At 44.0% G+C, this 14,140-nt stretch overlaps 1 protein-coding gene across 3 annotated transcripts in view; it reads left to right on the forward strand.

Moving 5' to 3' along the window:
- Positions 1-14,140, forward strand: part of Tmtc2 (Transmembrane O-mannosyltransferase targeting cadherins 2) — a 187,602-nt gene that overhangs the window by 105,753 nt on the left and 67,709 nt on the right. For all 3 annotated transcript variants that reach the window (XR_011545774.1, XM_070656951.1, XM_070656952.1), the window contains exons 3-5: positions 3,532-3,828; positions 7,959-8,844; positions 12,877-12,991. Coding sequence is in view for 2 of the 3 variants with exons in the window: in XM_070656951.1 (XP_070513052.1) it covers positions 3,532-3,828; positions 7,959-8,844; positions 12,877-12,991 (1,298 nt within the window). In the remaining variant the exon portion in view is untranslated. The remainder of the gene's footprint in view (positions 1-3,531; positions 3,829-7,958; positions 8,845-12,876; positions 12,992-14,140) is intronic.

A 14,140-nucleotide genomic window follows, 5' to 3' on the forward strand; every position in this document is an offset into this window, starting at 1 on the left:
CATCTTCAGAGAATCGTCGGCGGCGGAATTCAAATAACGAGGGCAAGCCCGTTTAGCTTCGCCGTAACCCCGCTACACGGTTTTAATTTTACGACGTCACTTCGTTTTAGTTAACTTGGGATTCCTCTTATACGGAAGAGACGACGAGGGGCGGTCGTGAAAGGGGACTGTAACGACGATTCCGATGTAACATGCGAACATCTCAAATAGAACTTCCGGATACGTCGGGGGGAGATCAAAAGAGCCACCGGCGAGGTTCCTATCATTCTAACGAGACCTTAATTTTACATTACTTCTTTTGGTTACTGTGTTTAACTTCGCGCGTATTTAACTTCGGCATGTTTTAATGGCGCTTTGAACAGTCACGTGGAGAGCAATTTAATTACACGTGCGATGAAGTACGTCAGGTTCAATTTTACAACAGTTGTACTAATTTAAATCAAATCTAATTACACGTATGCTAATTCAAATAAGGCTCATACGTGCTCTTTTTCTCTCTTCGAAGCGAATTATAAACTTAATTACACTTTTTTTACCGAATTATATTTAAAAAATATATATATTATTGGTCAGCGCGTAGTTTTGATGAAATTGCAATTGAATTAAAAGTAAATAAAAAAAAAAATAAGCCAAGAATTTTCCAAATATAAAATTGCAAAAAGTCGAGGAAACAAAGTGAAATTACCGCCATCAGGAAAACGCAACACAGCGAACGTACAAATTCTGTTAAGCTTATTCTTCGACATTCGTAAATTTCGTACGCGATGCGATCGCTTTCCCGCGAGCTGCCGCGCTTCTGGGAATAACTCGTTTATGGAGATGTATTCGCCGGAACTGTGTTACGTGTGATATTAAACTGATATAGTCTAATTTTCCGTGCAACTAAAATATTCATAGCAATAACACGCGCGATACTTAGAGGCACTCAAATTGGTAGTTTTCATGTGATTCCCGCGTAGATAGAAAACGGCAGAGAGTCGTGACGCGGAAAAAAAAAAAAAATAGATGGGTCTCATTAGAAATAGGCCCGCTCACCTACGCCCGTAACCCTCGATTAGTTTTCCACGAACTTATCGTTCCAGAAACTTGTTTATGGTAATGCTTTTTTAATGCCTGTAATATTTCTCGCTCGAGCCACATCGTGATATTAATCTGACATTGCCTGATTTACGCAAAAAATATTCAATATACGCATTATCCCGACGAGCGTATTTAGCACGCGAGTAGGTTAAGTTAGATATTATGAAACGGCTTACGGCAACTCGTATTAAAGTAACTAATTTAATTAAACAATTATATCAAAGTTAACGCGATCGAGCGCAATTAACGTGAATCTTTGACACTGTATTCCCACCCGAAGTTATTACAAGATAAAGAACAGTGACTCACTCGTTGATGCGCAGCGACGGAGTTGACGATACAGCTACGATGATCTGTAATCACACAAAGAAAAATATATATGTAGATACACTAGAATTAATTCGCACTGTTTAGGAAAAAAAAAAAATAATAAGGTTAACTTCGCGTAAAAAAATTGATGCTTACCCTGGGGTTGCTCCGTCGGTGCAGGATGCCTATCCGAGGCCTCCTCCTCCTCTCAGATTGTCCTTGGGATGTCGGCACGTACCTTCTTTCCGCGCACAGAACACTCGCGACAGCCGCGACCGTGACTCTACAATCGCGAGAAGCTAATGGAAAAGATTCAACACTAAAAATCTTCGCGCGACTTTGGCACGGTACTCGCGTTCCTGAACGAACAACCAAATACGACCGATTATTAATACTGTACGATAATACGACACTCCCGCTACACGTCCGACGAACTGGCTGCAGTTCGTATGCTTATTACTACGGCGACGAAGGGTGCACTGCCTCCTCCGGATTCTCATCTAAACAGAAAAGAAGATCCTTGGTTAGACAAAGAAGGAACACGGACGTACGCGCGATACGAACGTGTCGGCACGTCGCGAGAAATTAATATCTCTCACAGCCAACTTCGTGTACTGCGCACGATGTATTTGCTTAGAGAGATACTCCGCGCTTACGGATCATTGATCATAGAAGTTGAATCGAGATTTAAGAACGACTTACATTGTACGCTGAGAGACGGACATGGTAGTCGCGTGGTGTCGGCGGCTAGCGTACGTAACTTAGGCGTGGTGTGGGTCGAATCTCACACGGAGCACGTGCGTAGTGGTACAGCGGAACGCCGGTCGCCATGGACTGAGAAGGAACGCTTCCTGCCCCCACTATCTCTCTCGCTCTCGGCGGCCGGTGGTGGGGGAAGTCACGTACGCTCGCCGCAGCAAGCGTACGATTCAAGCTGCAATAAAATTTAGCGCGTTATAAAACAATTTATGCTGAATATTACTTTGAAAAAATTATTCGAAATTATATTAAATATTCGACTGAATTAGTCGCTTCTTCAACGCGACGGCAAACCGCGCGCGCTTAGCAACGTTTGATTATTACGAAAAAAAAAAAGTCGAGGATTAATAATTATTGGTAATTGAAAAATTAGAGAGACGCGCGAAACGTCAAACTTGATACGCGGAAATAGAGAACGTATCTGAACAAGCGGAGGATGATCGATTATCGCGAGGTATATTTGAATGGATTTCTTGGGATCGCGAAAATAAGCAGGAATATCCAAGTTGCGTACCGTTTTATAAGTTCATTAGCAACTCAAATCGTTTTAGAGCGTTATTATGAACGTGAGAAAGTGGCAAGTACGAGGAGCCGCGTTAATTTAATACACACAGCACTTTCCCGTGTAATGAAACTGTCGCGCTAATTAACTGCGTCTAAGTGTATTAATGAAAGTACTTCTCGTACTTCGGGAGCGGCGTTTTGAGTTATGCATGCTGTTAATACTTTCGGTAAGGGCGTCTTGCCGCGCGTCGTTTCCGCGTTCTCGAATTCCGATCGGTTTTCTCTCGAAGCCATTTCCGTCGCCACCTTCGACTTTTCGCTGGCGTGTCGAAAAAATATACGACATTTATACAATTTCCCTGCTCGAAATTCCGTCCGGCTCGCTATCCTTCCTTCCCTTATTGCAAATGTGCATCGGCTCGTATAATTTTCGAATAACCCTCGCCGATGACCGCCGGCCGGCGATCACCTTTGCGTAAAACTGCAAATTGTATTCTTCCACATCTTTACGTATTTGACGTTCTCTTTCATATTTTGGACGAAATATTTCAAACCACCGTGTTGAGAGGAAACGTGATTACCTTGTTAAAAATTTATTTTCACGATATTATACCTTATTGTAATAACCTTAAGTTTCTATACGAAAATAAATATATATTTTAATTATTATCATAAAGTAAATTATATTTAATTGGCCTAAAAATATTTTCTGCCCGCCCAATGGATAATTAATTAGAGACCGATAAGGCGCGATTCTCGCGACGAAGGTGGAGTCAATTAACGTTGCAGTTAATTCGCCCTATTTCCGTCGCTCGAAGGAACGCCACGCAAGACATTTACACGTGTACCTTACGAGATATCCGCAATTACGCTCCGCAGGTCCTGCCAGGAAGGAGCAATCTCGCACACGCGATCACGGGCTTCCTGTTTGCGGTCCATCCCATTCACAGTGAGGCTGTGGCCGGTATAGTCGGACGTGCCGACCTTCTTGCTTGTTTCCTGACCTTGACATCTTTCCTGACGTACTCAGCACATTGTAATCGCACGAGATCGCCGTTTCCGCTGCTGCTGGCCCTGGTCTCGTCGACGCTGGCAACCCTCGCAAAGGAAACGGGCATATCGTCCCTGGCTCTCTGCCTTCTGTGGGAACTCTGCCGAGGCGAGCCGAGTCGAAAGGTAAGTGGCACGATATTATCTAGTTCAGCAGTATCGAGTATTTCCATTATAGAACACGGGTTTCGCTGAATCAAATATTCAGACCGAGAAGCAATTTGAGATCCATCCCGATACACACACGTGAAATATAAAACTGTTTCCTAAAAAAAGAAGTCCACGGAACTTGCTCCCGTTTTAAATTCTTTCCATAATTAATAGATTCGCTTTGAATAATCACGAGCTATCGTCATATCGTAACAAATCCTCATACATTCTACGTTACACGTTATTATTTCTTTGCTCGTTAGAGTAACGACCGTGTAAGAACGCGATAACGCGATACGCGCGAGATATTAAGTTTTAAAACGCCCTTATAGGCGTCAGAAACCGGCGTACATGAAGGTACTTCTAGTTGCGCGAGACTGAGAACTCGATACCCTCGCCTCGATAGAACTATCAGGACGGTGCGGGATTCCGCGAATCGATATCAGCTTGCGGACGCGCCGCACGATTTCCGCGATTGCCGCGCGAGAACGCCCCGTCGTCGTTTATCCGCGCGTCTCGTTCTCGTGAAGCGTGAAAGTTTCGACAGGGAAACAAGGCGGAAGACAGGCATACCGTGCGCGCACGTACGGATTCGGGGAAGCGTGTAACCGATAACGCAGTGCCGCTGCAACGCGCTGCATCTTGCCTGCATTCTGGCGAAGACAGCGAGCTGATGCACACACACGGTAAGCCGCCCTTCCCCAGCCACCGCGCGTTTAGGTGCCTACTGTCGTCACTCACACCCTACTCGGCCGCCCTCCACCCCTCGGCAATCCCCGAAACCTCCCGCAACCCCCGTTTACCATCTCCTTTCGCGCATCCGGATGCGCTGGATGCACCGGACGCCTCGCGTGATGCATGACGTGCACCCCCGTTTCCTCCCGCCTCCCCCATATGCGTCTGGAGGGGTGCCAAGAGGATCGTTCGCATTTTCCGACATCCCTCTAAGCGCCTCCGAGGCCCCCTACACATCTTCGCTCTTTTCGTTTGTATCCTTTCCTCTTTTCATACTTTTCTTATTACATCTCCCTTCGTCCTTGCGCTCGTCGCCTGCATATTTTTGCGGCCTCTGCCGCTTTTTTCCTCGTCTCTCCGGCACCATAGACCACTCGCGTCGTTTCCCATGAAAACCCGCGAGTCGATATGCTCCAACGGCGGATAAAGTGATGGAAGGTGTTCACTTTTTTTTTCTTTTTTCTTTTTTCTTTTTTTGAGATTTAAATTTTAAATCGTACATATTTTTTTTTTCTTTTTCTTTTTTTGGTATTAAATAACAATTTTAATACAGTCTGCAAGTGTTCGAATTATTTTCTCTTTTTGTAAAACAGAGCTGTGCACGGCACAACAAACAATTGTTGTTGAAAAAGATTGCAGTGTTTTCGTGCAAATAATAAAATCCGAAACGGAAATGCCTGGCTTTCGACAGCGGAACCGTCACTGGCGTTAGCAATGGAACTTACTCTTTTTCGTTTTCTGCTCGCTTTGTCCGACCGCGCGGAAATATGCGTGAAGCTGCAACGAGATCCGGCGAGACAAACGGGACGTGACGTTCGGCAGATGAGAACTAGAACCGGGATGGACGCGGAAAGCGCGCGAAGGGCGGCGGATGGAAATTTATTAAGTTACGATCGAACTGTCCGGAACGATCGCGAAGTAATTGGAAAAAATCTGGTTTCCAGATTATCGATTCAGCGAGAGTATCGAGCAGCCGGCTGGATATCTCCTCGTGAAATATCGCCGCAACGTTAAATCCGGCTCTGTGACGTTTGTTTCCTTTTGGACGCTCCGTTGGCCGTTTTATCGGAGATAAAACAATATCGTCGCGAAAATCCGCGATAAGTGATGGAATTACAGCAATTATGGCGCAACCTCGGTAATCTAAACTAATACCGGGTAGATCCGAATGCGAGAACGTATTCGGGTTATCGAAACATTCGGAATTTAAATGTGCGATCACATTTCATTCTTTTTTCATTTTATTTTTTTTTTTTTTTTTTTTTTAATGAAAGCTTTAGCAGCGTTTAAATTTTATATGCGCGTTTACTGCATTTAATACGATTTGCGCATAAATTACATGAGTGTATTTCGTTAAATCGTCGAGTGTCAATTTAAAATGGACAGCGCGATTGATTATGCGGAATAAAAAAAGAAAGAAAAGAAAGATTTGTCGCCAGAAACTTTGCAGACGTTTAACGGCCGTCGCCGAATGAATTAACACTTAACCGCGTAATGTTACACTGTCTTCGTGAAACATGCAGAGTGCCTTATTGTACGTAATACGGATAATTGTCGCTGTCACAGAAAGTCTTTATAGCAAAAGTTTCGGTCCGGAATTAGCGGTTACGGAGCCACTGGCGCCGCCCGGATGCAGCCGCCGTCGTCGTAACCCGCTCGCATCGTCCGGAAAATTACATCTTACGGTTGTAACGAACTTGGCGGAAGTTTGCACGAAGCGCGACGTATCGTTCGTTTATTAGGGCGAGCTTTAAACTATTCGCGGCCTCGACAAATCTTCCCTGCGCGGCGTCTCTTCTCGTTCGCGACGCCCGAGCTCGCGGCGCGCAAGAAACTTCAGAATAATACAAAATTGGAATAGAGAAAGGGCGAGGATTCGAACAGAGAAAGGGTAATGCGAAGTAATAAGGCGTACTAGAAGCAGCGTGCAGTAAAATTCGCGCGCGACACCGTCCTTAAACACGACGACGCGGCATTCAATTTCGCGTCAGCTAACTTTTTTAACGAACTTTGTGGCACACTTTGCGCCAGCTCCAATTCCAGTCCGAGCCGCGAGACGAGTGTCTCGGCACACGGCGCGGAGCGTAATCGTGCTTAACGTGAATTATAAATTCACCGCAAACTATTATTTCAGCCTGATCCGACTGTCTGTGTAACTTTCGAATCGCGTTCCCAGCCGCGGTTACCGAGGACGGAAATTTCATTAAGACTCTTCGCACGAATTTCATGTATTTCAATATAATCTAATAATATGATCTAGCGAACCTGTTCCGGCAACATCGTTCGTTTTGCAAAAATTTATAACGACGTATCTCCGTTATGTTATAAATGCAAAAAAAAAAAAAATTTTTTATAAAATCGTAATATGTATTAAATTGCTATTTAGTAATTAGGCTTAAGTTTTTAAATTATATTATTTTTAAATTAATTTATAAATATTAATATTTCACGATTTGACTAAAAATAGAATTTTCGTAAAAGCCTATTCTGTCGCTCTTAAGTAACATTTTGTTTATCCATCGCAAACGATGAAGGTGCGGCAAAGTGTCTTTTATCTCTCGGCGTTTCGTCAACACGAGTATTGTACAGCGAGATCCGTCTTGCTGGCCGATTCGTTGAACAAACGATTTTCTCCTTTCTATCCGACCGAAACTATCTTCCGGTTGGGTGCAACGTCGCGCTCACCCAAGTAGACATCGTCTCGACAACTGTGAGGACTTTCATACTTCCGATTCGCCACCTTTTTGCTTATTCATGAGAAAAAAAAGCACAGATGCATCGTAATAATACGGAGGCAACGTGTAATCGATGAGCTGACAAGAATGCCATCGGGTCGCGTTATTATAGCATCATATTTCCCTGTGTACCTCGTAATGCATTTCTGCGGTTCTTTTATTATTTCTGTGTACGTATACGTCGCGAGGAGCGCATGTATCATGCTCGCGCACATGTGTCGCGACACACGTGCGCCGGTTGCATGCCATCTTGTAGTTACGTGCTTTAAATCCGCGATATCCTTTACTTCTATCGCGGCAAAAAAAAAAAAAAAAAAAAAAAAAAGAGGTGTTGCAAGCCGAGCCGAGCACCTCTAACAATTCATCTGTGGAACCTATTATATTTGTTTCATTTGTATATACACACGCACACATAATTTAATCAAAGTCTACAACTGTCCGGGCGGAATTTAAACGTTTTACCGCAGCGGCTGCAAGCCCCGAGCAATGAAACATCCTCTTAGAATGCGTATCGCACACATTGACACGCGTCTGTTGCATTCGCGGCGTTTGACCTAGTTCAACCGAATTCCAAGCGCGGCATAGCGTAACGAACTATACGAGTAATGTCATACCCGTCACTTGATTGAATTTCAGGGTAACTGCGGATTCACTCGGAGTCGCAGTCTTGGCATTCTGTCGGGTGGCCTCGCGTTACTCGCGCTGGGTCGGCTCAGACTCTTGGGCAGCCGACCGGAGTTCGCGAGCGCGGATAATCCGACGGCGAAGCATCCGTCGCGGCTGACGCGCGGCCTGACGTTTCTCTATCTGCCGGCGGCCAGCGCGAGAATGCTGCTATGTCCGAGCACGCTGAGCTTCGACTGGTCGATGGACGCCGTGCCGCGCATTACAAGTCCGCTGGATCCCCGGAATCTCGAGTCCTTGTGCCTGTACGTCGTCCTGATCGGCGCGACGTTCTGGGCCATCAGGGGTCTGCGACGACCGCGTCGTGACCCGGTGACGAGTCTGCCCCAGCAAACGTACCTGCGGTCGTCCAGGTGTCCTGTGTGCGCTGGCAGACGCACCGGCGGCTGCCACACGGACGGTTGCCGGGCGGTCAACAACAACAACAATAGCTCGTTTGGCGATTGCCACTGTGCCAAGAGGCCGAACAGCAACTGCACCGTGAACAGTGTCAACGTTGGCGGGCGACAAGCCGCGGCGACGGCCGTTGCTATCTCCCTGGGCTTCCTCGTGCTTCCGTTCTTACCGGCGAGCAACCTATTCTTCTACGTGGGCTTTGTTATAGCCGAGAGGATACTGTACTTGCCCAGCGTGGGCGCCTGCCTAATGATCGGCGCCGCGGTGTCCGGGTGCTACCGGATAGCGAGAAGAAACGGGTCTAGAACGCGCAGCAGAGCGGTACTGCTGGGAACGGCGGTCCTCATCGTCGCGATGTCGGTGAAAACGCTCGTGAGGAATGCCGACTGGAGGGACGAGGAGAGCCTGTACCGATCCGCGCTACACGTCAATCCTCCAAAAGGTAAGCGATCGATTACTAAAAACGTGAGATAATTAAGAGTAATTAAATTTATACGTTACAATTAAATGTCGTGGAAAAAAAAAGTATATTATTCAGCAAGTTGCTTTTATACACGACAAGTATATCGACATTCCGTACATATGCATGTATAAATAACGAATAAAAAGAAGGAAATGCCGATTAAAGGGACGGTCGAGTGCATCTAACAGTTTTCATCGAGCGGAGTAGCTAGTTAAAAACTCGACATTTTTGCAACGTAACGCACTATTTTTTAACGACGGCACGCGATCATATACTTGCGACCCGACGTCTTCTCGATACCTCGCGAGGTACTGCAGCCGATGACATTTTTATCAGCTGCGACCATTCCGCCGTGGACTGCAGGCATACAATATCCATGAGAACGCCGCTCTTTATACACGGAAAGTCATAAAAAAAAGAAAAAAAAAGGGAGGAGAACAACCGGTGTGCCATGCGTTGCCGCCTCGCCGGGCGGATTAAAGACATAAAGATAGTAAAACGTGGCGCGCGCGTTAATAATAAAAAGCACGTTGATCGAAGCCCGATAGGCGCGTCACCGCGGCGAAATATACGGCCATGTAAAAGTGAAATTCCCTGCCAGCCGACGGAGCCGACGGATATCGCAGCACCGCCGTTCTCTCGCTATAACGCCAGAGCCATTGTGGCACCGACGGGCATATGTTATCCCGTCTGTTCATCTTACGCCCCGACGCGAGTAACCATGCGCCCACCACGTCCATAAAATCATCGGAAAGATGTATACGCGGCATGCAATGAGAAAAAAGTCTGACCTCCCCCGGTTTCTTGTTTCCACTGCGCTTTGTCTTCCTGTTTTACCCTTTTCTCGGATCTAACATATTCTGATAAGGATTAACATATATTTTCATGCATGGTGCGTGCAAAGGTACCGATACGTGGAATAAAATTAAGAAAGACATTTCGTTCGGAAGAGACTTGTAAATTAGTAAAATTAATTTTTTTGTTTTACAATTTAAATAAATAAATTTGATTTAAAAAGTGAATTTGCTGAAAATATTTTACATCGAATACTTTGTATAATTTCTCGTATGCATATTTTATTGATGGAAATTTAAATTAATTTTTATCGTGAAATAAAAATTATGTAAAAGGTATACATATATTTTTGGAAGTTCAATAAACCCCGTCTACTAATTTTTATTTTTATTAAAAAAAATTTTTTTTTTTTTCTTTTTAACAATTTCAGTTAATAGAATTATTATACGTATCTCTCACACTATTTTCCGTGCGCGACTGCTTAATGCATTGAAAGATGAACTATTCTCTCTTCCCCGCTGCTTCTAACTCTGCATATCTCTCATATTTTTAATCTATCTGACGGAAACGTCTTATGCGCGCCAGCATATACGCGCGTTAAGAGCATACGCGAGTTTCTCGTTTCTTCTCATCCGCTGGGTTCTCCCTTTAATGCACCCTTCTAATCCGTCCCGACCTTTTTTCACCTTTTATCCACTTTCATACGGCGCTTATCCTCCACGGTGTACTTTTTCGTAATTATTTTAACTTACAGTCCCGCGAACGTAACTGCTACGGCCGGCTTCCCTCTCGCCGGCGAGAATTTTTGCTTCGTTTCTGTAACGCGTTTCATCCGCGCGATACAACGCGAGTATATTGCCGGCGAGACGCAACGAGCTCCTCCCGTATTAATTTGGCCTCTTCCGCGACTGTTGCCGTCTATATTCTCGTTGCTACACGGTATATTGAAAGCAATTTTGCGGCGTTTTTCTATTTTGTATATTAAAAAGTTCCTTCGAGGTACAAACGGTACGATCTTTTTGCGAGTAAATTTGTAAAAGGAAAACGGATGGGCATTTGGTTTTTAAACCCGATACAGGGTGTCGACCGTACAAGTCGCCCGATTCTTCCTTCACATGCGTACCGTTCCGGGAACGCCATCCGTCTTTGCCACTTTTTACACTCTATTCGCTCCATTTACTTTCGTGATAATCTAACGATTGATTGCACGATTTAATCTACCGGACAGTAGTTCGTATTAATTGTGCCGCACATCAGCGCGGCGCATCTGTTTCACGTCATCGGCCGCGTTACGTTATTTTAAGATTATCTCCGTCCGCCACTTTTATTATTTACGCCGCTCCCGTTCGCTTTAATCCCGAGCGTTCTAAATTCAGCTTATGACTTTAATCGCTTTAGCGTATCAAAATTAAGTCAATTATCTTGTACCAAAATTAATAAAACAAAAAAATCAAAATAAAAAATATTACCAAGAGTTATTAATAATCATTTAGATTAGTTCATTGCAACTGTTACGACTCGTTCGCGTTACCAATTCCCATTTAAAACGGTTCTTTTTAGTTTGGCGTGTCAAACTTAAGATAGCCGTGCGCTTTTATTAAATTTTAACCGAGAAATCTCGGCTCTACACCGCCGCGTGTTTTAAATTAACAATCCCCGGGCCGCGTCGCATTTGCCTGTCACTCTCGCGAGACAATTTTGCCTCCTCTCCCAGTACGCCTTCCATTTTCATCTAATCTCCATCCCTTTTTCTAACCTTCGTACTTTTTTTTAATATCCCCGGCAAAGAAATAAACGAGATGGACAAAGATCGAGAGCGCAAATGGAGGCGGCGTAGGGCGTACGGTCACGCGAGCTGACGGCGACAGAACGCGCTACCGCCGGCGCCGGCAACGACGTCGCGGCGCGTTTTAATTGCGCCGACAGAAATTGCGTGTTACCGTGTTAACAGGCCGGCAACGAGAAATAAATTTACATTTTGTTGGTTCAGAGGTCGCGCCGGCGCTCGCTCGCGTATTCGCCGGACGACGCATCCGTGCCCATTCTCACCCCTTCCTGTTCAACAGCCTGCACCTCACAGCTGCACATATTCTCCCCTTCGCACCACCGGGGTCGCGGAGTCACCCTGCCATCAGGTTGACGTCTACTCGTTGATTTAACACGCGTATATATAGCGCCGTTTCCCTCGGCTAACTGCAATTTCCACTGATTACACAGCGATAACATATCAATTGCAATTGAGCGCACGTTTAAAAAGCGTGCGACAAAATTGAAAAAAAATACTTTTGCTTTACACGTTTGATTAGAGTCGCTAAGTCTTTTTCTATTAAAAAGAAAAAAAAAAGATGTTTGAGATAATAGAAATAAAAAAAAAAATATAAATAATTTTTATCGTAATCGAAAAACGCGTGTCTAATGGCATTATAAATTCAATTTGATGTGTACTACTGTGCAGATACGTAAATCTGATTTGAAATAAACCGGTTCACGTGCTCTGAGTTTGCCAGAATTAATATCGCTCGAATGGCAAAGTGTTCTGCGCAAACTGCACTTCAAATATCACATAATAACGCTGGAAGTATAATAACTACGAAAATATTAACCTTTATGTCTGGGAGGTGATGTATATAGACGCGGTGTGCGTGAGCGCAGCGTGTAACTATGTTCCCGGGGTACTTCCTGCTGATCATTTAACGAGTTGAATATTCAACTACAAGCGAGCACGTAAGCAGAGAAATGATGGGCGGGCGTATCTTGATCGTGATAATTCTCAAGTAATTGCCGCCAGGATAATAATTAACACCGAAAGCGTAAGACGTATTTTGCACCCGTACACCGTGCCATCCGTTAATAATTAGCCCGCTACCGTCATTTTTCTACGCGCCGAACTTCATTATTAATTTATTCGAGGCTTCTTACATTTTTCTTTCATTTTTGTAATTTATAAATTATTAAATTCATCATCAATACAGTTATTAAATTCAATACTTCCGTTATGAAAGCTAATATATATTTATTTTTAATATTTTAATTCTACTTTAAGTATTTTTTTTTTTGTTAGTAGCGTTATAACGTACAAATTTTATTTACAGGCTTTGATGAGCTGAATTATGCGTAACTTGTAAAGTAATTAGTTTGAATCTTGTAATATTTAATGCATCCTGCCTAATCAACACTTCGCGTTAATAAGTTAAATATCGTTTGCATTGATTCTAGCTTATGGCAACTTGGGGAGCATTCTCAGCGAGCAAGGGCGATCAGCGGAAGCAGAGGAGGCGTTCGTTCAAGCCCTTCGCTATCGACCGAACATGGCAGACGTGCACTACAACCTGTAAGTACTGCATCCTAATTCATTTATTTGTCCCGCTCATCTTTTACGTTGATATATTATGTAAAACGCGATTATCAAGTACCTACGCAGGCACGAGAATAATGTAATAGAACTGGAATAATTTATACAATTTTGCAATTGGTAACTTTAAATCTGCAAAACAAAAAAAAAGAAAATTTAAAAAAAGCACATTTTTAAAATATTCCATGCAAAATGTGTCTTTAAATAATCGCACGAGACTTCTCAACGAAATTATTATGCAAAATCCTTTCCTCAAGCTTATATTAGCTTTATGTATATCATATAAGAGTGCAAATTCCTTTTTATAAGCAACGTAGTCGTTTAAACTCCCCCCCGCTAAGTACGACTCGATGAAGCGCGAACGTCGATAAGAAGATTATCAGGGGAATCCTCATATTTGACCGACTAATTCTTCCCCGACTTTTTCCGATTTGCCGCGACGTGGAATATATTTGCTCGCGCTAAGCCGATCGAAAGAGAGAGGGGTGTCCGATGAGAAAAGGAGTTGTTTGCCACTGCGGTCATGGGAAAAGGCCACGAGCTCCTTAAACACGTAATATTGGTCAGCGCGGGTATACGATCGTGCTATCTCCTTTCTCACGACGCATCAACGATTTCATACAGAGCTTACCGAGGGGTGGTCCCCAGAGAACTGCTGAAAGTCCTCGGGGTCCTTCGATCGGCGCTCATCATCTTTCGACGCTCCACCTACCGAAGGTGGGAAAGGACGTGGAAGCCTGTCAAGCCGTTGAGTCGATAAGCCTGCCTACCCTCTGCACGCTTCTGATAAGCCGGCTACGTGGCACGTACTACGCGCCACGTACTTGCCCCATTATGTATCCACCATAGACGTCTTAGTATGGCACTTCTGCCGGTTAAATTGAACGATAGAAAGCGGCGTATTAATCGATAGCGAAATTATAGCGATGATAACGAAATAATTTTCGGACTGATGTAATTATCTTGACATATCGTCATATATATTTTTGGCGATTTTAATATTAATATTTTTCCGCAGGATATGGAAGTTACTTGAATAAAGTATATAAAAGGATGATAACGTAAAAGATGAATATATATAATATTACACGTTGAGAGTGGTTTTAGAATAAAATAATTATATTTAAG

The sequence above is a fragment of the Cardiocondyla obscurior genome, linkage group LG05 (genome assembly GCF_019399895.1).
Source record: "Cardiocondyla obscurior isolate alpha-2009 linkage group LG05, Cobs3.1, whole genome shotgun sequence".
Classification (NCBI taxonomy): domain Eukaryota; kingdom Metazoa; phylum Arthropoda; class Insecta; order Hymenoptera; family Formicidae; genus Cardiocondyla; species Cardiocondyla obscurior.